Below are 25,525 nucleotides of genomic sequence, written 5' to 3'. Positions count from 1 at the left end.
TAATTTTAGTTGATATTATTGTGTTTTAAAGGCAGAATAAATTATTTTCGAATTTTAGTCGTCACAAATTTCTTCTGGTGTCTTTCTCCGATTTGGAAAAATTGCACGAATGAAAAATGACCGATGCCGGTTTTTTCAAGGTAAAAATTGCAATCACTAGAAAAGAAGATCTCACACAAACCAGTGCAATCTATTCTTGAATAGTTCAAGATCAGAAATATCGCATCAATAGTGATACTTGGGTCTCTGGTCTGTGAAGATTCACAATCAAATAGCCGCATGCCTTTCTCTACAAAATTCAAGATGGCCGCCAAATCAATGCATGGAGTTTGTCATCAGCAGATGGTTTCATTTTGAACCTCACAAGTTTCGATGTTGACGGCTTGAGTATGGTGACGTGTTTGTATGTGAGGTCATAGAGTTGGTGGCGGCGGCTTGGCATGTTGCACTTTAACATACAGTCGGTTCTGTTAGATATTTTTAGGTAGGTCTGCAGGATCATCGTCCTGCATGGGTGACTGATGATTATGATATCCCATGCCGCATCACCCATGCCCATGGCATTGGCATGTGATTAAATGCCCTGCCATCTACTGTGTTGTTATGCTGGCATTCAAGTTGTTCATTCAAGTCGATAGTCATAAAATATTTCATACATTTTTTAGGGAACTAGTGCGGACCAAGACAACCGATTTGCAGACAAAAAGAAGAAACTGATGAAATCAATGAAATTTGCTGAAGGTTTGGAGAGGAAGGTAAATGCTCGAAATTATGCTTAACTTGTATTGTATATTGTTAACAAACCAATTAACAGATACTTCAAGCAGAGCTCCCGACTTAAGTATTTACTGTGACTGCCATTTTATTTCAGAGTTTTGTGAAATCGCAATTTTGGTGTACGATTCAGTTATCAGTTTGGCAAGGCTGCAACAATAACTTCGATTAACTTTTCTTTTTGCAGTCATATATTATGAAGACACACCAACATTTCTGAGTTTTTTCATTTTTCAGGTGGACATGTCCAAGGTGAACATCGACATAATCAAGCCATGGATTGCAAACAAAGTCACACAGATGCTTGGAATTGAAGATGATGTCATCGTCGAATATATATTCAATCAATTGGATGAAAGGGTAATTGTCATGTCCTGTTTACATTTCTTTTTCAAAACGTCATTTTAGGTGCTTTAGGAGAAGATTGTGACCAAGAACTACATGTAGGAAATATTCTTCTAAAATAGTCAAGCCAACAACCAAAGTGAAGCCAGTGTGCAAACAAAAAATCCTGTCTCATATCTGGTTCTGCTGGTCGTAAATTTGTGAGAAATTTCTACACAACTTTGTTGAGCATCTGTTGGTGATCTCCAGTTACTACATGTAGGTAGATATTTGTTGCCACAAGTTCCTGAGGTAAGTTGGCATTACTTTTGTTCATAATTTTTTGCTTTTTCACAGATTTGTATCGAGTGATTTAAAAGATCTCTCGGTGTTGTGCCCGTTTGCCACTATAAAACAGATGATAACTTTGATATTGATTATTATGCACCTTGTCTTGAGATGGCAAAACATGCAGAATGTATATAATATATCATTGATGCTGATATTGGGATAAGATTTCTTGATGGTGGGAGGATGGGTTGATTATTCTTATTTTTTGTTAACCATGCTCATCTCTTCTGAAAAGATGGAGTTCCATTAGAGTGTATGATTGTCAACTAAATGGAGAAATATTGTGGTGATGTCATATGCCACTTAATCAGGTGGGGGTACTTGGTCTTCATGTTTTTGCTCTCTCAGCACTTGCAGCCACCAGTCATCCGAAGTAGACTATTTTCTTCCGAGCCCTAACCCGTGTTAGTTGTTTAAATGATGTGTACTTATACTTTGCCTATATTTCCTTCACAATTAGAGGCATATAAAATATCCGACCCGTTGATTGAAACTAAGGTCTCACAGAGTCCAAGGGTTGCATTAAAATATAGACACAAAAATCTTCTGGGCAGCAATGGTGATAGTTCTACACACAGGAACGTTTGTGGTTTGTATCAACAGCTTTAGAGCTTAAAGTTAAGTAGATTTCTTTCTTACGTAAACTTGTATGTCATTTTGTCTCGAATAAGACAACGTTTTAGGAATTTGATGAGTGCAATTCTTGAATCTTTGGGCGCTAGTGAACCACTCGAGTAATCAATGAATTATTATGTGTGTTACATGTTAACAAATTCTATAGAAGTTTTCACTATTTTCCTACAGGTTTCACTGTGGACCATGAGTACATCCCAGTGCTATAGTGGGATGTGTTGTCACGACTTAATACGTCTCTACTCATTGCCGAGACGTACCAGTTAAAGATTCATCTTGCTTTAATCATTGCTCTAAATGACATAAGATATCTACTGGATTCAGAAGAAGTAAAACCATACCTTAATGCAGAGAATTCAAGATGTCTTGAAATAAACAAAATTGTTGAGTAAAATCAGATTTTATGATAATTGAACATAACTATGTATGCTCTTTTTGCAGGGCATATAAGTAGATGTTTGAAAATAGTTGTGAAGGGGGTCGAGTTGCGACTTTCCTCGATTAATATATTTGGAATAGCTCATTAGAATTGGGGATTCATTAACGTTTTTGTTTAAAAGTAATGTTGTACGATTTGATTGTTTCGTGACATCTCATAAAATGAAGTGTATTCACTGACCAAGTGTCCCTATCTGACCTTGAGAAGGGTGGGCGACTTCAATCAGTAAGTCTAGTTATGGAAACTGAAACGGCCACAGTCCCTCACCATATTTTTTTTTGATGTTATCTGTTCCTACACAGCAATGAATAGGTTGGCAGCGTCAACTTATCTGTTTACATTAGAACTAACCAGCATTGCTCAATCTATGCTTGGTACTTGGTACTAGGTATGTATCTTGGGACAAATGAGTTTCTATTGGGATCTGTGTTAGGTCTTGAGTTAGACAAACTGATGATAAGTGAGGATGGAGGGTAGTTTATTCCATCGATTGAGCTGACCACCACTGTGCAAGCTTAAGGTCTCAACCATTGAGCATGGCACTTGGGCACGTTGTGTCTTCTAACCCAGAGTCAGGAATGGATCCCCAGCTTTCAGAGATTGTCTGTAAATGCCATGTAAGCTTTACCTGTAACTCATATAGCAAGTCTGATGAATTTGAGTTCGTGGGCAGCACAATGTTAGTCAATAGTTCAGGGAACACTTCAGATTGAACTCGTCCTCCATTCTACAAGGGTTCAGATAGGTTCCTGTACTACGACATGATGAAGATTTGTCGCTTCATCTTCTAATATGGTCTGTATTGTTTATTCTCTCGCTCCAGTACCCCGATCCGAAGGAGATGCAGATAAACCTGACTGGATTTCTCAACGCCAAAAATGCCCGTTCTCTCCTGCACGAGCTCTGGGATCTACTATGCAGTGCTCAGGAAAATATCAGTGGTATTCCTACTGCATTTGTAGAACAGAAGAAGGAAGAGATTAAGAAAAGACAGGTTAGTGTGAAGTTGTTAATACATCATTGAAAAATGTTGTTTCAGCGGAGTGGTTTGCTAGAATTTCTATCTTACCTCTTCCAACATGTCCCCCAATAGCTGTCTTGAATCGGCCCGTTTGGCTGGCAGCTCAAGTTTTATGATGAGCAGACCGTCTCCTTGCCAACTTGTTGCGAGGTACAGCAGTAAGTTTGTTGTGGGTGCAGCAGGTTCTCTGTGCAGGATTGAAGTCCAACCTTCGACCCCCATACTGCAGGATTACCCCACTAACCTGCCATCCATCACCAGACGTAGGCATAATGAGCTGAACTACCAACTATGAGACTTAAATTCGAGTTTGAGATGCTGCGATTGAACGCATTAGAAAATGGCATAGACGGGTTTATAGATTAGGGGTGTGTTGATAATGAAAACGGATTTTTTTATCAGTGCATGTTTTATTTTTCAGGCTGAAATGGAGCGAATCCAGAGCAATCTGAAGAAGATTGAGGAAGAAGTACGAGCCAAGGAACGAAAAGACAAAGACGAGAAAAATGATAAAGATAGGTCAGTACCAGTACAGAATTGGACTTTAAGATCATTCTTTTGTTTGTAGTAACATTCAGAATGTAACACCAGTTTAACTTGTCATCTGATATTTTTCCCAACACAGTCCTAGCTGTTGCTAAGCTCTCATTCATAATCTCAAGTTGGGAGAAATAATTGAAATTGTCGAGAGCTTGGGTCTTCTGTCAGATGGCAGTGTCGTCCATTAAGCTTTTCTGAACAGCGTTCATAACAGATCATCGGTGATTTACAAATCTCTTTTCGATTATATTCAGACGCCGCTCAAGAAGTAGGAGCCGATCACAGAGAAGGCGACGAGGTCGGCGTGATAAGAGTCCTTCTAAATCGCCAAGGTTACGCCCATCTCGATCAAAGTCGAAATCTAGAACTCCTGATAAAACCAAGCGATTGGATGACGCTGAGGTGAAGAAAGATGTGGCTGAAGTTGGATTGAAGGCAGAACTGGGAGGGGAGCCAACAGGGTAGGGACAGCTGCACTCAAGACATCTCTTGTGACCCTTATCAGCCCAAAAAAAAATCACATTTGTGTGTTTTTAGTGGTCAGTTTCATAATGATACCTGATGCCAGATGAAGTCCATTTTGACGTAGGCATTTTTTTCTCTGGATATTTAAGTTGCCTGTAGAAAGGGTAATTTCGGAATTGCCCAAAAAAATTATTTGAAACAATCTATTGGAAAAGGCAAAGAGTAGATTTAGGCCAGTCTTGTGTTAAATTTCATTACAACAAAACCTGCGTATTGAGTTGTTTTGCTCTATAAAGATTCAGTAGAATTACCACTACATCCATCATGTTTCTGTTTTTCAGGAGTCCAAAACCAGGTCAGCCCAAAGAAAATGACGTTGTAGCTTCTGCAGAGAATGATAAAGACTTGGCCGCTGTCGAAGAGATAAAGAAAGAAACTACTGGTGACAAACCGGAAAAAGATGAGGCTAAGCCTAAGAAGAAGAGCAGGTCAAAGACACCTGAGAGAAAGAGGAGGAGGTCAAGGACCAGGTAGGCTAAGACATTTACAATTCATGAATTAAGCTGACTCAGGTTGAGTTCGGAGGAGCCATGTTGCTTGGCAGGTGAAGTGCTGGTCAGCCTCTACCAGGTGTGTATATTTTGGATGCAATTGAAAAAGCCTGGATTTTGTCGAATTTCAGGTCATGTTCTGTGTCCTTTGTATGATATGAGAGTGAGATTCCCTGTACCCTGGTTAGCATCACAGCTATGTCATCTAGTCCTGTGCCAAAGTCTCACGCACTGGGTTGATGTGTCCCCTACGTCATACTTTCAGGTCAAGGTCACCAAGAAGACGGCGATCCCGGTCACGGTCTCGATCTCGTTCCCCTCGTAGGAGGTCACCTCATCACAGATCCGGCCGTAGCCGACATTCACCACCACGGAGGCGGTCACCGCGGAGGTCCCCACGGCGGAGAAGCAGATCCCCGAGGCGGAGAAGCCCACCACGTCGTAGGAGTCGCTCTCCTAGGAGGCGAAGGACACCTAGTCCCCGAAGGCGACCAAGCCCAAGGAGGTAAATATCTGTTGGATACAATCATGAAAATTAGTTTCTTTGTTTTTGCGGCACATTCAAGATCATGATTGTGTGTCTTTCCATCTCATATCTTCCCTTTTAGTCTTGCGTGTTGTTCCCCACCTGAAAAGGATAACGGTCATGTTGCCACAAGGTCCCTGTTGTCGTCAACTTTTTGGAATACCAATTGACTTTGAGGTTTTACTCGAATGGCTAAGATTCCTTTTTCAGTGGTGATTCATGCTCATTTTGAATGATGTTGATATCTTGTTTCGTTGCAGGAGGCGGTCACGTTCTGGGTCAAGGTCACCAGCAAGAAGAGATGGTCGCAGGAAGCGGTCAAGGTCTAACTCAAGACATAGTGTGAGTTGATATCTGTAAATGCTGACACTTTCTCCATCATATTACCTGCCATTGGAGTGACATAGCTTGGTTAGAGTGCTGGCTCCATTATCAGGAGTTATGGGTTTGGCTTCCTACAAGATCACTTCCTTTTTGTGTTCATGTCCTCAAGGCACTCGAGCCTAAATAACTTTGTCCTTTAACTGGAATGTAAAACCGTGGCTTCTTGTATCTGGTTTCTTTGCCTGGGTAAGCAAACGTGAAAAACATGAGCAGCTTGTGATGTTCTCTTATCTCTGGCCAAAGCCCTCTGGCAGGTAACTACAGTTGCAGCTAAAAATGCTCACCCTACCTTGGAGTATTTGCCAAACAGACATTTGATATCCTTTCTTGTGGACTTCTGAAATATAACTTATCAAACTCCTTTTCCAGGGCAGCGAATCTCCCACTAAAGCATCAGTCCAGAAACGTAGACAATACCGGGCGCATAAGTCAGAGAGCTCAGATAGTTCATCAGACTCTGATGCATCACCTGTACGAGGAAGTAAGTCTAATTCATTGTCACTGCGATTATCTTAAGTGAGACAGACAGCTGACAAATATTCAACGAAGTTATCACATGGTAAAAGATTTACCTTGTGCAACGGCTGCATGACTAGTCTGAATGGGCCACTGCTACAATCGCAAATGTTTTTACAACCTTTGGTCATATTCTTTGAGAGATTTCTTTTTCTACACAACTGAATGAAATCATTTAGGGATTTTTGGTCAGTTGACAGTTGACTTTTGTCAGGTGGCAATGTCTAAAACTTTTTCTACTTTAGACTTGATTCATGTCCATCTTAATTGTAGGGAGAAATAGATCCATGTCGCCTCGAAATGTTCGGTCACCTCCAAGAAGACACTTATCTCCTCGTCGACCTTCACCGAAACGATATGGTTCACCGTTTCAACGGCGGTCACCACCCAGGCGCTGGTCACCTCCACGAAGATCACCATTCAAACGTAAATCACCATCACCAATCAGGCGTCGAAGGTCACCCTCACCAATGCGACATCGTAGGTCCCCGTCGCCAGTGAGGCAGCGTCGGCAGGTGTCTCCCATAAGAAGACGTCGTCCGTCACCGGTCGAAGTGGTACGCAGACAGCCGAGTCCACTACGACAACAACGCTCCCCGATTAAAAGAACTCGTTCTTCGTCATCTTCCTCTGACGATCAGGGTCCGCCAAAAAAAGCGCCGTCACCAGAAATGGTCAGGAGGAGAATTGACGCTCCACCTGATGCCTGGCGTCGGTCACCAAAACGCAAGCCACGCTCCATATCTCCGAGAAGGAAGCAGGCATTGGAGGATGAAAGGTCACCTGATGCTGGGCCAATGCGCATGCAGCGAGGGCCTGGCCGTGATTCCTCTCCTGATTCACCAGCGCCACAAAGAATAATCCGTAGAAAGAAGATGTCACCACGTGAATCTGACAGTAGCCAATCACCCTCACCAGAGAGGGTTATTCGGAAACGATCGCCTCCGAGGAGGCAGATGTCACCTGACAATAAGGTGTCGCAAAGGCGCAGGTCTCCTGAATGGTCACCCCCAGCACAAACAAGACGTCGTCGCTCACCATCTCCTCGTGACAGACAGCCCGCTAACAGACAACAACTGCCCCCTGGTGTTCCATCTCCCCAGAGGAGGAGGTCACCGCCACTTTATAAATCTCAATCCCCGCCACGTAGGCAGCAACAGAATTGGTCACCAGGGGGCAGGCGTGGGAGTCCCCCAAGGCGAAGACGTGGTTCACCATCTCCAGAGGTCAAGCAGCGTGGGAGACAACAGAGGGATTTTTCACCAGAGTAAGTGTTTATATGGGTTTCATTGCTGCCCAATTTGTAGTTAATTCTGTACTATTGAATTTATTATTTTGGGCATGGATTCTAGTGGTTGATTCTGATGGTTCACACATGTTTTCTGTTGAACTTTATATCTTAGTACTAAGCTATATCTTGGCTGGATTGGATAGCAAAATTCATCTCTTTAAGGATTATGCTGCTTTTAAAGTTATCTTGTTCTGGTGTGAAGAATTAAATTGACTGTCTGACTTATGTTTCAGATCCCCTCCTAGGAATGCCAAACCACAAAGGCGTAAACAGGAGTATTCCCCTTCCCCAGTGCGTCAAAACCGCAATGGTGCGAGACTGCCCAACAAGGTGCGTGCAAGGTCATCATCTGGTTCTGTATCACCACCGCCGAGGATATCACGACGTTCAGAATCGCCCATCCAGCGGAGAAGAATGGCGTCCCCTTCCCCGCCTCCTCTGAAAAGAATGGATACGAATGGTCCGCCACGTCGACAGCGGTCGACCGATGATAATCCTGAACATATGCCACCACGTGGAAGGTCACGACCTGATCAGTCGCCACCACCCCGCCAAAGTCGTTCAGATGATCATGTGCTGAGAACAGCTCCAATGCATGAAGGGACACCTCCCCTTAGGCGGAAAAAGGAACGTTCAGTCAGTGAGGAGGGTACGCCAAAGAAAAAGTTCAAGAGGAGTGAGAGTGGATCAGGGAGTGATTCAGAGGTACGTGGCTTCTCAAATTGTTCCTGTGTACAATGCCGTGTGGGGTTCTAAGGGAGATGATTTTCAAAGATCAAGCGTTGGCAGGAAGAAACATCACACACAAGTGATGTCGCCACCTTGTCAAATCCCGTTGAGACAATAGGTCCATAAGAGACTGACACAAGCTCTACAACAAATTCATGCAGTCAACAGAATCGGCTCTGACAACCACGTCAGTTTATGTGTCTAGCTTTTTCTCTCTCACTTACTCTGTTTTTAAAAGCCCAGTCTTAACTGCTGCCCAACTATTACACTTTCTTTACAAATTTACACTATTTTGCCAAGGGTTTACACACAGATGGACTTCTTGGTAGGTAGCTCCGATTGTGCTGTCATGTGCAGGTAAAAGTAGTCCCGCTTTTGGCAAAGTAATCATTTTTGCAACGTTTCTTTTTCCCCTCATAGGCTTCGGTCGATGGCAAGAAGAAGAAGGCTAAGAAGGATAAAAAAGATAAAAAGCATAAGAAGCATAAAAAACACAAGAAGCACAAACATAAGAAAGGAGAGAAGGCCGGGGAAGCTGCAGAGGAAATGGTATAAAGAGCTTTTCCTCATTTTGGTACTTATGCTTTTTGTGTCTTCTGGCAAAATCTTGGATCTGTTGGTTTTACAAATCTCATGCTTAAGCTCAATCAAGATTCAGTTGTTGATATCTGGTTACTTTGTTTCTGAATATTGTATTCACTCTTTTCTTGTGTGGTAGTAGTGTGATGTGATTGACTGGTAAAAGGGGTTTGCCAGAAGTTTAGGGTGACGGGTTGAAAGGATGTACATGTTTGTTTCATACTGCAGTCTAGGCTATCAATCATTAAGTTTTGTTTAGTAGTCGTCAGTGTTTTCCTCATCACGGTACACAATTCACTGGCGTCGTCTTTTTTTTCTGCTTGATAGAATAGATCAACAGTCCACCTTTCAAGCACCAGACTTTTCCATAAATGTTGGTGTATCTTGAGAAAAAACCAAAGTCTTCATGAGAGTATCTCCTCACGTATGCTGTGTCGACATGGTTAAACCAGTTGAGGGTGCCTGTACCTCAGGCCATTGTTAGCAGTAATGGGCCTTGGTGTAACACAACACCGTGGTACATGTATGCCTCCTGTGATAATAGTGGAATGTTATTTGTATTTCAGGAATAACAAAATATTGCTGTGGTGTATATCATTTCAAATCTTGTGTCTTGCAGAATGAGAGTAGTGAAGAGCGTGGAACGCTGAACAAGCTTCGAGAGCAGGCCCTTCTGTCGATGCAAAGGAAGTCGACGGAACTCCAGTGAAATTGTACATATAGCATGATTTTGGACTTGGCCTGTTGTAGATGTGATGAACTGACAACTATTGGCCAGGAATGTCACGGAAAGGATTGAGAGATGTGGGATTTAAGCTGTTTCTAATGAGTATGGGATGGTTGGCTTAAAAGTGATTGGACAGGCTCTTAGTTTTGTCTCGTCAGTCAACTGACAAAAGAACTGTGTCACAGATCATCTTTGTCAGGTGGTGCCATGGGTCGGGGATTTTTTCAAGTCGATGGATAAACCAATTTTATGATCAAGTTCAACAAATCAGCCTGCTATTTCTTTACATGTATATCAATATGGTCCCTCGGAAGAATCAAAGGAATTGTTTTTAATTGAAAATAAAGCATGTTGGAAGACTTTCCTACCGTGTTGGGATCATCCACCAACATCGGTTTCTTTGTGCAGAATCGATCAAGAAAATACATTTACCAATGAATAACCTGTTGACCCTTGTATGACTGATGGTAGTTGTACATGCAGATGTGCTATGCACTGAGAGACTGCAGCAAGTATGTTGGTAATTAGATCACCTATGTGGTCTCGGGCGTGAAGTACTTTGAATCTTTTATAGTGAGCAACCGGGATGATGGCACATACATGTACCGCTGACGGAGTGACCTGACCAGAATTTTTGGGTACTGTCTCCATCTGAATTAGGAGTATCAAAAAATTGTGTATATTTTATAAAGTACGATATCGGGCAAAAACATTGAGGATGGGTCATCCAAAAGACTATTGTGATTTATTAGTATATTGCATTAAACTTGGATGATTTCATCTAACATTGGAGAGAACGGGCCGACCTTGGTGAGTGCGAGGCGTACTGTACATGCACAGTGTTGTTGTAAAACCTAAAATACCATACCAAATGATTTCTGCCTGTAAGAATATTTGTTCTAGTTGCTTTATATTTTATCGTTAGTGTAAAAACCTTCACCCAAAGTATTGTCAACTCATATAAGACCAGACTAGTGATTAATGTGTTGCTTTGTTATCAAGGGAGTATCTCAACATAGGTTGAAGCTTAGAAAGACAAAGAATTTCTGGGGAGAGGTCAACGCTTTGTCTTTTTCTTATATATTGAGGCTTCATCATATTTTTGCTATCGGCCACTGTACATCAAAACTAGTATTTCAACCAGCACTGTAAACCATTGGCCTAAAATGTTCTGCGGTTTCCTGGAAACACCTCCAGCATTGGAATGGTGTTGTGGCAGCAATGAACTGCATCAAATTTGATGACCTACTGGTTGATGTTAGGTTAGACTGATTTACTTTTATTTGATATTGTAGGTAGTGTTCATTGTATGCTCTAATGCTTGATCAGCTCTTCGGTGGGTTTTGAAAGGGTGGTTTGACAGTATCCCGGTAAAATCCAGGATTTTAGTCTTTTCTTGGATTTGTAAATGAGAAGGGATCTTGAAGCTAATATTTGGTAAATATCAACATACAGTGTCACCTTGGCTGAATTGGGTTGGTCAACTTGTAACCAGCAAAACAACCTAAAGAGGAAGCTGAATAAAGTGATTTGAACTGGCCGCTGTCATTGAACTAAGTGAGTACTTGTAGGCCTACTGTATTTAGAAACAAATATACATCCTTGTTTCGTTGCATTTAGTGTCCCTAATCATGGCAGGAGATGGTGGAATATTTGTAGTTGTAACTTGTGTTACTTTACTGTATATATGGTGTAAATGGACACTGGATTTGATACCTCTGTGAAAATGAATAAAATTGTCTTGGACTACCAATATGTTGTTGATTTTCATTTGATATTTTTCCGCCATGCAAATATTCCACATAAGAATATTTTTCTTGGCTGTGAAAATTCTACGCCCTGGCCCTCCTCCATGTTCCTTTAGTATGATAGGCCGAAATGAGCCTAACCTGATCCTGTAGTTATAATCATGAAAATGGAAGTAATGCACGGAGAGTGATTCCATGATGTTTGATTCCATTCATTCCAAATTGGTCTCTGACTACAAGCCTGGAGAAGGCCTGTTGTACGGAGAGATAATCTTGAGGAAAATAACCTTGACCATCATAAACCCAAACTTTCCCATTCCCCTCTGTACCAATGCACAATATCTGGAGGACAGTGTGAAGATGTGGAGAGGATGGAGTTTATAAGAATATGAATTCGAAATGTCACAACCTATACCATCAAAGACAGAGACAGGCCTGATCACTGTGTTAGAATTCCTCCACTGTTGGCATGTCCCCTGCATTTTCTAAAGGACACCTTGTTGGTATAGGCAGACAGTATTAGAAAGGAGGCAATGGTTATGGAAAAAATGTTCACAGGACACGTTTCCAGCCAATTTACAGATTATTTGACTGGTAGGTGTGTGTCTCCTCTGCAATGGTCATGGTATATACCAACCCATCAGGATGGAGTTGACTTGGGCTGAATGTTCTTGTGGACTGGTTGTACCTACTCTCCATTTACTGCCAATAGAAACAAACCTATTCTTCTGCTACAAGTTTGCTTTCATTTAATAAATGGAGAAAATATCCTAAGGCAATATGTGTTGGCCTTAGAATGTTGTCATCAATACTATGGCATAAGACTACCGGTATGTACAGCAGACTCAGGCCTGTCTCTGTCTTTGGTGGTATAGGTTGTGACATTTCGAATTCATATTCTTATAAACTCCATCCTCTCAAGATCGTGGGATAGTGACACTGAGTGATGGTGACATGGCACAACCAGTTTCACAACTGTAAAAAACTCTGAAAAAAACTGTAAAAAACTCGGAAATTGGACCTCTGGGCCAATACAACCACCCTATCAGTCACAACCTACCCAAAAGACCGCTGCTAGTCGCAAGCAAACCAAAATATGTGTGGTAGAGGAAATGAGTTAATGTGCGATTTGCACATTGCGCGAGACTTACGCAAATGCAATTGCGAATTTTCATGCTTGAAAGTCTGCTCGATTACTTGTGCTGTAAATACCTATGGATCAGTGTTGATCAAGGATTTTAACAATAATATATCTAACTTTAATGGACTTCAGAGTATGGTATGTCATTGTATCATTAGTGATTGTTCGATTAATTGACGAGTACGTCAAGAAAAGCATTGCAGTTTGGAAATGTCGAATATAAATGTCATCTTATGTATACAATACATCAATACACATACTACACAGTACACACTCGTCACTGCATGCATTGTGACTGTGTACGATTGGCTCATGTAAATGTACATTCATTCATTCAACAGGAAAGACCGGACAGCCCATGCTAATGGCCTGGATGCCTTCCTATTCATGATACTTGATGATATCTAACTTAACATAGGCTATAATCGATTAGTAGGCCATTGTAATAAGCCCCCCCCCCCCACCCGTTGATTTGTAAAGGTCATACCGGTAACAATGCGCATATTCTATAAAGGCAGGCCTAACATTGCGTGATGTATTGCAAAGCTGTGTGAAGAGCGTTTTATATCGCCATGTTTATCAATCCACAGGAATTAACGTCATGATGTACATCTGTAAATGGTGATAACACAGCGGTCTACCTAATGCGCGTCCGGAACAATTTGTGCGTCTGGAGCGCGTCCGGAAGAGAAAGTGCGCGTCCGGAACAATTTCCTATGTAAATATGAACCTAATGTTGCATTAGATGGCTTAAATAGCATTTTAATTCCATGTAGAGAAAATAAAATTGGAAAAAATCTCCTTGGTGACTTTGTATTTTACAATTTTCAGCGGGGTGATTTGGGTGTTACACAGCCATCAAATCCCAGTTTACTGACGTTTCTCCTCAACAATTGTTGTTGCAGTTGCAGAATTTCGATAGTAGCCGTGTTGTAATGGATTGGACTGGTATCTGGTGTCTCAGCACATGGAATGAATTTTGTTGACCCCCTTCCCCCGCCCCCCTCGGTCCCCTCCCCTCCCCCCTAAAAGCGCAAATTGGCTTCACAATAATTGCTATTGCCCCTTATCCCACGGCACGCAAAGACAAACTCATACCGACTTAGACGACCACAACAGGAGAAGGCGCGTAAGGAAGTTGGGATATGAGTATGGCATTAGTAATTAACCACCTCGCTGAAAATTGTAAAATACAAGTCACCAAAAAGATTTTTTTCAATTTTATTTTCTCTACATGGAATTAAAATGCTATTTAAGCCATCTAATGCAACAATAGGTTCATATTTACATAGGAAATTGTTCCGGACGCGCACTTTCTCTTCCGGACGCGCTCCGGACGCGCAAACAGAGTTCCGGACGCACATTAGGTGGACCCTAACACAGAAGTGGCGATACAATATCGTGCAACGTTAGACCTACTAGCGGCTAGCGCTCAACAGAGATGACGGGTTACTGTTTACAATGGTTTGCTGTATGGTATAATGGTAGAAGGGCGTATAGCAGCCAAACATCATGAGTTTTCCTCATAATGTTATCTACATGTAGAGAAATATCAACAGCACTGTCAGAAGGGCAGTTTTTGGAGCTTTTCTCAACGAACACAGTGAAGCAAGTGTGATGCAATAATCCCAAAGTGCCTGAGTCTAGTTTTCACTCAATAGTCTCATCTGAGCCACGTGACTGTGAATCATTTTGATGACAGAGGTTTATTTATAAACATTGATGAAAATCTCATTTAAATTTCATCTGTGCCTCGTCTGTATGCTTTGATACTTTAAGGTGTTATACTGCCAGGTGTTCTGCTGATAAAACATGTGTGTGGTTGTGTTCACGCATATCATTCTACAAGTAAATGTCATCATGCATACAGTGTGTGACTCATCCTCACTCCCTAGCTTGTCATTTGTGTCTTGTTTTCTCATGGACTTGATTGACAATTGAGATCCTTCAATTCAAGGCCAAGGGAGCAGCGAGGGCGATTGATATTAAGTTATGAAAAAAGGGTGGGGTGTTACATGTACACCCTTGTCAATCTTAAGTTTGTCGTATTGCAAGGCTTAAGGTCAAGTTGTCAGAAGCAGTACAAAATTTGAAAATTGTTCTTATGAAACCGGCTCCTATCCCGGGTTTTGATCGGAAATACATGCAAAAATACCGAGCAGCCAGACTTTCATTTATGTGAAAATTGGTTTGCACCTTGTATAATGTGCACCATTGCACCTGGGTCATCTTGTTTATACAATTTATGGATGAATGTAAATGTAACTTCGTGGACAGCCATAATAGGTTTGCCATCTCGCTATGTCCACGAATTCTCAATTTTAGCCCCGAAATGACCTTGTTGTGTTCAAACTCTTGAATGAATAGGTTAAAGCAAATATTGATGAGGAAACCTTTGATATTTTGCTACATTTGTTGCATATAAAGACAAAGTAAGTGATTAGCACAGACAACACGATCTTAGCCGCGTTTGTGGAGTTACAACAATAATGTGAAAATCTATAATGACCAGATATTGATTTCCGACCTTGTGATGCAGTATTCTCAACGTTTAGCGATCGAAGTATTGAGGGAATTCTGGGGAGATCAGGTTAAAAATATAAACCTGCACTTTCCAGCTGCTAGTGCTATAAGCAGCTTGTTCGGGCCTCCAGGCTGAAACAGAGAGCGCCACAAAACTGCCAGGGGCTGCTCTTAGCAGAAGTGGCCGAGCTGTAATTGGGAACATGGCCAAATGAAAATGTCGTGTGGGTACCAGGAGCAAATGGCCTTGGTGCCTTGGCTTTATTTCTAGTCCTGGATTGAACAAGAAATGACCAATCCGAATAGGGTGGGTTCCTTGTTCCTGTATAAAATTATAAAATGCGTACCATTGTGGTCTTGTCTGGTCGCATGATGAAGTGGATGAATGGATTCGATATATTTTGGTGATCTTCATGAATGTGAACATCTGGTCTAGTGTTGTCCAATGCATGCCATTTGGCTGGTCTCATTTGGTTTGTTACGGCATTATCTCTCCAGAATACTTATACGCATTGTATTGTCTGCCTTGGACCGTGGTGGGTGATAATTTGAATGTGTGTTTTGATGATAGTCTGATTTGATCTTTCAGATGCTAGTATGCTTGAAGGCCTGGCAGCATGGGTGTTGAACACGTACGTTGGGGAATATTTGGAGAATCTCAACACAGATCAGCTTTCAATCGGTTTATTACAAGGTAAGGTCAACAGTTGGAATCCTACATATATCAATCATTATTAAGTTTTGGTAATATGGACACCAAATTTTAGGTTAGAGTTAGACTGAGATTGTAATGTTAAAAATGTCTCTCAATGTTTGGCGAGTGGTGGTATACAGTACACAAACATTTCAAGAAATTTTTTTTCACAATTTTCAATTTGGCGTATTGTGAAATTTCTTTCAGTTTTCCTGCACTTTTTTCTGACCTGTACTGTAGGATGGACTCCACTGTCCTGTTCAATTATGACTGGTCACATAATTGCTGATACAGACAGATGAGAATCCAAGATAATTACTTTCAGATTTCGATGAACTCTACATCGTTTAGAAATGACATTATGAAAATGAAACTTGGCATTGTTACAGTGTTTGTTATAGTATCAAGAGTTGAAATAGGCCTTCTTGGCACTGTGCCATTTCAGTTATGTTACAGTACAAGTCATTATGACAGCATTGACAGTTTTAATGTTTACTGTATGTCCCAGCTTTTGTTATCATATTGATTGAACATATTATACTTCTATGATGTTGTTTTATAGGACAGGTGTACTCAAGTGAGCCAGGCCATCTAATATACTCTAGTTTCACCGGTCTAAGACCAATTCATTAGACTGGATTAGTCACTACATCGACTTCAGGTTTAGGGCCACATGCTGAAACATGATGTCATGATCATCTGAAAACCTGGTGTTGCCCATCCATTGACTAACCAACTGAATTAATCAATCAAGTGGCATCAAGTGAATAGTGGCTGCTGCGCGAAATCAGAAAAGGGCCAGATTTTTATTCAGCAACTAATTGCAGCTCATACAGTATAATAAAGCTTAAATTGAATATTTAGAAATGGTCTTCTTAGACAGATTGGTAAAATGGATAATTCAAAATCTTTTACAATTTGCATGGACTACTTGAAGCCTTTCAACTTAGACATCCCCCTCCCCTGTTCAATCTTGCACTTTTGCTTAATACTTTCAGGAGCTGTGGAGCTAGAGAACCTCCCCCTAAAGAAGGATGCCCTCAAGTCACTGGACCTACCCTTGGAGGTGAAGTCGGGCTATGTAGGCCGCATCACCCTGAAAATACCCGTCAGGCAGTTGAGAAGCGAACCATGGGTGATATCAATTGATAATTTGTACCTCGTCGCTGGACCCATCGAAAATAGAGAGGTAAGTCATGTTGTTTTGTAATCGAAATTTCTCAGATATACTTTAAAATATCATTGTAGCAGTCAGGAGTAAAATCTATTGCCTGTCTCGGCAATAACAATTTTATTTTTTAAAAATACATCTTCCTACCTTAATGGCAGAGTAGGCCCACGAATCTGCAAGTTGGTGCAGTAATTCGTGTACTTTCCATGCTAATTGGAGATAGCGCTATATTCAGTTTATTTGGTGCTTGGTATCAGCTTTGACGGTTCTCTAATTCTTATTTTAGTATGATGAAGAAAAAGCAAAAGCTCACGATATCAGTGCCAAGAAGGCCCAGCTCGATGCCTTAGAAGCAAAATGGCAGGTAAGGCTGTATAATTTTTGTCACAATATGATTCAAGTTTGCTTTTGTATATCATTCTTTTCTGACAGAGATCTTTCAAAATACTTTTAAAAACAATTGCCAATAGACAAACACAAGTTGGCTGAAGGCTGTGTGGCTTTTTGACTAAAATTCAGTAGTTTCAAAAAAGACACTGGGGCAGTTGATAGGATGTATATGTGTACTTCCAGGGTCAAAGGTCTGACAAATCTCAACAACAAGCAGGGCAATCGTGGCTAGCGTATGGAACCTCACTGGCTACTAACATCATAGAAAATGTACAGGTAAGTTGCTGGTAACTCAAACGTTGGGGACATTTAGGGCCAAATTCAAAGGGCGTTTTGTTCAAAACAGCGTTTAACTACTGAATAGACAGGTTCAGGTCCTTCATGTAAATCTTCACAGAATATGAATCAGAATAGGCCCTGAAACTGATTAGAGAGAAGTTACACACGTCTAACCCTTAAACGCCCTTTATGAATTTGGCCAATGTTTTCAAGGGAATCATTTCGAATGTTATAATCAGTGTAAAATGTTATCAGTGACCTCTGGCTCTGGAGCTGTTACTTGTTAGCTAGGACACTTACCAGTATCTGCAAGGGTGCAACTTGCAAAATGGAAAGTCAATGTAGACTGTAAGGCATTTTCAGGATGTTGTAAATTACCAAGTGATAAAATCTTACGTTCGTTTCATTTACTTTTGTATTTTTAGCTGCAAATCAATAATGTGCACTTACGTTACGAGGATGACTGCACTGTCCCAGGGAGTACCTTCGCCTGTGGCATCATCATCAAAAGTCTTTCAGCACAGAGTACGGATGGACAGTGGGTGAGTCTAATGAGTTCTTCTATCATGATTTGAAAGGGGCGTATTTTCTCCTTAAGGAAAGGGCAAGGAGCTCTTATGGGCAAAAAGTGACTTTGGCTCTGGCCAAAAGTCCTGCCTACTTTACATCAAGGGACACTCCTCTTAGGCATTTGGTCACCAAGTACTCATTGGCAGGAAGAAGTTGGATGGAGCCCTAGTCTGTTCTCTACTTTCAGAGTAAAAGGACACATATATTTTACTGGACAGTCTAACTGCCACTATGTCATTGCTGCCTTATACCATTCTTTATATAAAGACCTAATGAAAAAATGTCTGGTATTTCAGGTGCCTAAGTTTGTTAGTCGTGATAATTCAGATGTGATGCATAAACTTGTGGATCTTCAGAACTTTTCAATATACTGGGATGATGGTGTTGAGCTCATTGGAGATCTGCCTCATTTGGATCTTGCTGTAAGTCACTTCTTTTAAAGATATTTTTCTAGGGAACATGCAGCAACATGTTGTTTAGTTTAAGACGGGGAACTAAGCCTGTATGACGCGTAGCTCACTGTGTGGATCTTGTCTCCCACTTTACATTGACGTGCAATATGTACTACTTTCCCTCTGATGTATGCAGGAATTTTGAGGTTGATTTTTTTCTGCAGATTGGGTGAGGTTGAAAATTTCTTGGCCAAGGTGCAGGACTATTGGATCTGGGCCATTTGCAAAAGTGCAAAAGGATTAATTGATCAGAAATGTTGTTTCTTTTAGGCCGCCTTACAGAAAGACATGGATGCCTACTCTTCCAGTTCAAGTGAGGAGTTCACCCAACATGATTACATGGTGCAACCAGTCAGTGCCCAGGCCCAGATGAAACGCTACACGACGCCCCTACCACTGCGATCGGTGGCGACACCTAGGATAGGACTAGATATCAAACTAGAGAAGATCCCACTGTCACTGAGCGATGTGCAGCATCTCGGGATCATTGCGTGGATTAAGGAGTTCGAGAGATATGATCGGGGGAGGAAGTACCGGAAGTGGAGACCCACGGTTAAATTCAAAGAAAAGTAAGTCAAGTTTGGACAACTATCATATTGGCTGTTGGCCTACTAAGGGCTTTACAGTACAGTGGAACCTCTGTTAGCGGACACCTCTCTATTAAGGACACTAGTTTTGGTCCCTAATTGGTTATTTCCATTCAATTTGACCTCTCTAATCAGGACACCTCTCTATTAAGGACAGCACTTGTCAGTCCCGAGGGTGTCCTTAATAGAGAGGTTCTAGTGTATTACTGCTTCTTTGTCTGTTATTCCTTGTTATTCATCGTGAAATGTTTACTTTTCTCAGCAAAATCCGCTGGTGGTGGTATGCCATAAAGGCCAATCTGACTACAATTCAAGAGAGGAGCATTCGAAGTACCAAGCACTATATGCTGAAGAGAGCGAAGGAAAATGTGATATATGTGAAGGGTTATACGCAATACCTCGTCAGCGGAACTGTGGAACAGAAATATAAGGTAAACAAGGTTGGCTATGCAATTTCAATGTGAAAATCACTTTGGGTTCAATTGTATAAAATAAAGCTCATAAAAATATTTTGGTTGCAAATGGTCATTCAAACAAGGTTGTGACATTTGAGATTTTTCTCCTATTTCTCAGGTTTTTTCTCTGCTTGAAAATGGTTTAGTTTCACACCAGAAATGGAAAGATCTATGCCTCAGTTCTCAGTAGAGCTTTGAATTTTCAAAATCTGACCAAAAATGAGCATCCATTCTTAGAGGCAATTGAGGTCATTATGTCCCTGGTTAAAACCCCACAGTTGGCTTGAGACTTCAGGTGTCACTCTGTCTAAGTTGCCACACTCCACCCAGCTGTAGGGCACCGGTCGGTGTGCTCATGCTGTAGCACTAAATAAGCTGCTCATCTAAACTCTACTGAATGATTTCATGATACACCAGGGTTGAAGTGTGAGGTCAGATTATTGATATCGGATTATAAGCCCAAAACTTTAAACTTTTTTCATAAGTCACGTAATCCTTGCCGATTCTTGTTTTTATGAAAAAATGAGAGATTCAATTGTGGTTCAGGTTGTACGAGACTACATGGAGGAGACGTTGACGTTTGAAGAATTGAAAATCCTGCGGGAAGTGGCCATGGATCGAGCATCAAAGGAACTGAAGGACATGCAGCCCAAGCCGGTATCAAAAGAGGAACCTGCCGTGAAATCTCCCTCGGATAATCGAGGTGTTCTACAGCGCTGGTGGACATGGACGGGCTACGGTGCATCGCCGGAGGCAGCGGATCAAAACCATGACAATGAGGCTGATTCTTTCTATGAAGATGCGATTGGAGGTCGCAGCGCTGATGATTTGCCACCAGCGCCAAAGGTTGCAAAGATTGATGAAGCCGAATTAGGTGAGTTTGGAAATTACTTAGATTCTGTTGTGAGGCTAGATCTTGTATTTTTGGGCTTTTTAGCAGTGCTTTTCACCAGCCTAAGCCTGTATTTGAAGGTGATTAGGGCTATCTGTATTTGGTCTCAACAGAGGGACTCAATTCTAGTACTGAGGAGATTGACCTGGATAATACACAAGCTATATAACGGTTTTACTGTGAAGGAGCATTCTACCTAGTCTACAAAGCCTGATTGGGGGTCCAAGATGGGCAGGGTTCAAGGTTATCAGGTTTGTGCAATGAGTTGAAAATCATTTTCCACTCCTCTTCATTGCAGAGGAAGCAGAGCAGGAGGTTTTCGACATGTTAGCAGAATCGGAAGAAAACAACACGCTGCTTCGGCGTGATATCGTCTTCGCTCGCATCAACTTCTGTCTCGAGGCCGGCTCCTTCAAGATCTTTAACTCTAACTGTGGCCCTGACAAGAAGAACCAGAGTATTATGGAGATCGAATGCTCGTCCATCAAGATGGGTTTTGAGTCGCGGCCGCGTACAAGTGCTTTCAAGTTCGATATCAGTGTTGGCGGTATCTTCCTCAAGGATACGTTTAGCGAAGGGTGTATCTTCCCTGTGCTTCTGTCTCCACAGAAAAAGGTTGGTTAAAGAAAAATACCTCTATTCATCATTTAGCCTGTGGTATATTGTTGGTTAGAGCACTGGGTTTATTTTCAGGAGGTCATTGACTCTCAGAAAGAACTCCTTGTTATATTATCAAGTATCCCTCTTCAGTTTCGTGCCTGTTACAGTCCCTTCTGCCAGGGCCAGGGCTGAAGACAAAACAATATAATTCATGCTTGGCATGATAGGATATACCCCTTGTCTGCAACAATGAAGGACAGGGAGGCCACTTTACTTCTGTATGTCTTCATGTAAAAGTTATTCTTGAAATGAATATTATAATGTTTGTAACAAATAATCATTTCTCACTTTTCATGTTTGAGACGCAACAAGTAAGGTCTGATCTACCAGGACCAGTTGTCCATGATGTTAAGACCAAGAGGAGCTGTGGTGGGCAATCTATGGATCCAGTTAGACTCTTTTCGGAGTCAGAGGTCTCTTGTTTTGTCGAGACCTGGAGGGCCGTGTATGAATTCGATCACTGTGATTGTGATGTCGTCTAGGCCCTTATGGCTAGCTAGGTTGAAGTGGTCACCAATGGTGTCCTCTCTCTTTGTTGCGTCTCAAACATCTTCACGTCAGTCACAACGGAAATATCCAGTAAAGGCGCTGGTAGCTCAGTTCACAGTTCCGTTTCTTCAATCATTTCTCACTTTTCAGGAGAGGACAATGACTCAATCTCGCTACATTGGTGCTTTTGGTAACAGCAGCCGACCACCCCTCGCTCATACTGCTGGATTGGGCCTGGGTACATTCGGTACATCAGATAAGGATAACCCTCTTGAGGAATCATTGTTTAGCCTCGTGTATGAACAGACCCCACCGAACTCTGGCACCGATCATAGGTTGGTTTGCTATAACTTAATTGTTGGCATTTTGGTCCTTAGGTTGTTCCTTCTGCAGAGGAAGCAGAGAGACGTTTTGTTAAGAAATTGTGTAAAAATTGTTTTGATGGATAATATCAATAACTTTTGTTCAATTTTTCATGGCAGTTCCTAGGTTTGCAGGAAATATGGTGGATGCTGGATATCGTCTTCTCAAAGTCAGCCATCCCAAGTTGTAGTTGACCTTTGTCAACAGATGTCTTTAGTTATTTTGTGTAGTCATTTCGAACACTGCCTATTGTTGCGTATCATCTTGTGAACATCACAATTTGTATCCCTTTAAATTCACAGATTAACAATCAAGACGAAGCCGTTGGATATCGTATATAATCCCACCGCAATCAAGCGAATCTCTGACTTCTTCAACTCTCATAAAAAGGGTCTGGCTTCAAGGACATCTGAATTGAAATTAACAAGTATGTTTACAATTGTTACATGATAGTAGAAGTAAAACTGGATACCGTCACTGTAGTTTACAACAATGTCCATCAGTCCCTATTGTTGGGCTTTTGTGTTGCTCCACCGACGCGCGTTTCTGCCCCTCTAGGCTTCATCAGGGTGGCTGGGGTTGACTTGCATCTGTCTTGTTCGAAGTTCACAGTTTGAATGACATCATGACTCCGGGGTGGTTTCTCAATGACGTTGTGACCTTATAGACTTTGTTGCGACTCTGTTGTTGAAACATTCTGTTGTAGTCAAGCAGGTGGGCTGTCCAAATGGCACATGTTGAGAAGTACAGGATCAACCGATGATACACACGGACCAGACAATAAAATCAGAATAGTAGAAGTAAAACTGGATACCGTCACTGTAGTTTACAACAATTGTTACATGATACATGTAAATTATAATTTCAATATTTGACAGCTTCTTTATCCTAAGGACACTAGGATTGGTTCAAAATTGGTAGTTTCCATTCAATTTGACCTATCTAATTGGTTTGCCTCTCTGTTAAACTGCCTCTCTATTAAGGGCAGAACCTGTCAGTATCAAAGGTATCCTTTATGGAGAGGTTCTATTCTATATACATGTATATCTTAATATCCTTCTCTTGATGTTTGCCAGCTGCTGCCAAAACGCGTTATGAAGAATTAAAGAATCAAACAAAAGCGGGTATAAAACACACTCTGGATCAACTCCTGGAGGGAGAGGATGCGGTAAGTTGGATTCGTCCGACCTCTAGTGAGGGGATCAGTGGCATAGTAGTTAGAGCACAGGGCTCAGTATCAGGAGGTCATGGGTTCGACTCTTGGAAAGGTCACCACTTAGGTTTATTGGTTGGTAACTCTATTGAACATCGCAAGCTACTCTTGTTTCTCACTTGTTGGGGTCTCTGGCTTGCCCTGGCAAATTTACTGGGTACAAAGAACTTTGAAAATGTCTCATTCCAAATATGGAGCCATTTATGTAAGTTTCTTGCTCGAGGACACCAGTGATTGGTGCCCACATTGGTGTGGCATGAAAAAAACATAATAATCTTGTCTTTTTCCAACAATTTTTAGATTCAGGGTAAAAGATGGGCAATGGACTTTGACATATCTGCCCCCCAGATCATCATTCCTGAGAACTTCAATGATCCTAACACGATTATGGTGGTGTTTGATTTTGGTCATCTCCAGTTCGGTAGCGTGCCACATAAAATTGCAGAAAAGGACACTGAAAAAGGTGGGTGAAAAACAAAATAATATTATTACGTCTCTCATCTTGACCGATACCATACTGTAACCATAGAAATATGCCAACCACTCATAAATTTGAGTGGTCAAGAGAAGCAGAAGAAGAAACAGATCGGCCATGCCTCGACTAAAAATCTCTTTCCCATGCCACAACTAGAATGATGTCCACCTTGTCTTTCTAGATGACAGCACCATTCCCACTGGCTCAATCAGTGGGGACCAAATCAGTGCAGGCGGTGTTGGCCAAAATCCGTCAAGTCCAGTTCTCAGTGACGTGATGGGGGATGAATTTAGTGACCAAGCGTTACTACATGAGAAAATATATGATAGGTACGTGAACTAGAACTTGACTCATTTGATTGTCATGTCCTTTGAATGAAATTTGAAACATACCGTGTTCCTGGTGCCTATGACGAGCCAAAGATACTGTCCAAGAGAGACATATAAGGACATTGTGATCTACTCCACTTCCCCGGGAAAAGACAGTGGGCACAGGCACGCCCCTTGCAACAAAATGCTCAATAAGTGAGCACAGTGGAAAACCCCCCAAAAGGTAGTTAGCATGTGTAGAAACTTTGGTGGCATAATGGTGTTTGAAGGATGACTTATTTGACTGAATTAAAAAAAATGTGTATATCTTTTTTCTAAATGTCATTTTGTCATTTCAGGTACACATTAGACTTGTCCGACCTGCAGGTCATGACAGGGAGAGCGCGTGACAACTGGCGACAATCTCATTTTAAGGGAACAGGGCACATGCACGTCGTCGATAGATTCAGTATTTCTCTACAATTCGAAAGGTAGGCTGCTCTCTTTGATTTGTAAAACTGAGCCATTGATTGTGATACTGTTCCAAATCATCTTGACTGATATTGAGAAAACCGAGCTTTTCAAGTTTTGCAATATGGTGATCTTCTATATGCACAAGCAGTGATTTAAGAGGAGTTAAAACTCTAAAGTTGACAGGGCTATTGTCTCCCTGGATATGATGCTGGTCTACTGCAGGGTAACTTCCCGGGCAAGCCTGGTACCAATCTGATGATCATACTGTTTTGTGTTCTAGGCGATTGATATACTCAGCCGACCCTAAGTGGCCAAGTGCAACATTAGCGGGAAACCTCCCATCATTGGTTGTCCATGTCAATGAGAGTAAGGTAAAGTGGCGATCCTAATCATCCATAGCTGAGACCATTCATGAAAAAAAACTTGTTTATCATCGCTGAACCTAATGATATATAACGGAGAGGGCCTTTGATATAGTTGTTACCATTTCTTTATATTGTGTTGGTCACTCGAGTTTGCATTTGGCAAAATATGGCACTTTATCCTCCTATCCCTGGCTGGAGTAAAGTACATGGACTGAATGTTTTCGGTTTTTCAGATCCAAGCGTTAAAAATGTGCATGCGTCTGCTGATGGAGCCAGAGCCAGCGCCCCCGTCGAGTAAATCCAGCCCTGTAGACGTGCAGGCTGATTCCATGGCAGACGTATCTGAGGCCACAGTCGATCAGAGCATGTACTTCAGTACCCATCCTGCTCTCAGCAAGAGCACAACCAAGTAAGTTCTTTGGGTAT

At 41.6% G+C, this 25,525-nt stretch overlaps 2 protein-coding genes across 8 annotated transcripts in view; both read left to right on the top strand.

Annotated features, from left to right (window-relative positions):
- Window positions 1-81: 81 nt before the first annotated feature.
- On the top strand, window positions 82-11,603 carry LOC135487428 (serine/arginine repetitive matrix protein 1-like). 3 transcript variants are annotated; one of them, XM_064771068.1, is made up of 14 exons: window positions 82-140; window positions 666-755; window positions 1,012-1,134; window positions 3,345-3,515; window positions 3,964-4,061; window positions 4,337-4,543; window positions 4,889-5,077; window positions 5,364-5,603; window positions 5,885-5,966; window positions 6,378-6,489; window positions 6,798-7,791; window positions 8,049-8,520; window positions 8,965-9,093; window positions 9,743-11,603. In XM_064771068.1, exons 1-14 carry the CDS (start codon window positions 117-119, stop codon window positions 9,830-9,832), a joined length of 3,021 nt encoding a protein of 1,006 aa, XP_064627138.1. In that variant the 5' UTR covers window positions 82-116; the 3' UTR covers window positions 9,833-11,603. The 3 variants fall into 3 exon arrangements, with proteins under 3 accessions (XP_064627138.1, XP_064627139.1, XP_064627140.1); XM_064771069.1 differs by having other exon boundaries at window positions 8,965-9,118; XM_064771070.1 differs by lacking the exons at window positions 82-140; window positions 666-755 and having other exon boundaries at window positions 1,910-3,515.
- A 1,158-nt stretch (window positions 11,604-12,761) lies between these two features.
- LOC135488729 (intermembrane lipid transfer protein VPS13D-like) overlaps window positions 12,762-25,525 on the top strand; it is a 50,815-nt gene continuing 38,051 nt past the window's right edge. For all 5 annotated transcript variants that reach the window (XM_064773488.1, XM_064773487.1, XM_064773490.1 and 2 more), the window contains exons 1-19: window positions 12,762-12,877; window positions 15,852-15,956; window positions 16,955-17,145; window positions 17,414-17,491; window positions 17,701-17,793; window positions 18,222-18,338; window positions 18,663-18,788; window positions 19,089-19,387; window positions 19,668-19,836; window positions 20,407-20,734; window positions 21,051-21,367; window positions 22,052-22,236; window positions 22,567-22,691; window positions 23,341-23,432; window positions 23,778-23,940; window positions 24,134-24,281; window positions 24,620-24,751; window positions 25,015-25,105; window positions 25,333-25,508. In XM_064773488.1, coding sequence (XP_064629558.1) covers window positions 15,860-15,956; window positions 16,955-17,145; window positions 17,414-17,491; window positions 17,701-17,793; window positions 18,222-18,338; window positions 18,663-18,788; window positions 19,089-19,387; window positions 19,668-19,836; window positions 20,407-20,734; window positions 21,051-21,367; window positions 22,052-22,236; window positions 22,567-22,691; window positions 23,341-23,432; window positions 23,778-23,940; window positions 24,134-24,281; window positions 24,620-24,751; window positions 25,015-25,105; window positions 25,333-25,508 — 2,927 coding nt within the window. In that variant the 5' untranslated portion in view covers window positions 12,762-12,877; window positions 15,852-15,859. The remainder of the gene's footprint in view (window positions 12,878-15,851; window positions 15,957-16,954; window positions 17,146-17,413; window positions 17,492-17,700; window positions 17,794-18,221; window positions 18,339-18,662; window positions 18,789-19,088; window positions 19,388-19,667; window positions 19,837-20,406; window positions 20,735-21,050; window positions 21,368-22,051; window positions 22,237-22,566; window positions 22,692-23,340; window positions 23,433-23,777; window positions 23,941-24,133; window positions 24,282-24,619; window positions 24,752-25,014; window positions 25,106-25,332; window positions 25,509-25,525) is intronic.

This window comes from Lineus longissimus, chromosome 5 (assembly GCF_910592395.1).
Source record: "Lineus longissimus chromosome 5, tnLinLong1.2, whole genome shotgun sequence".
Lineage (NCBI taxonomy): Eukaryota > Metazoa > Nemertea > Pilidiophora > Heteronemertea > Lineidae > Lineus > Lineus longissimus.
This window is presented reverse-complemented; position numbering and strand designations above follow the sequence as displayed.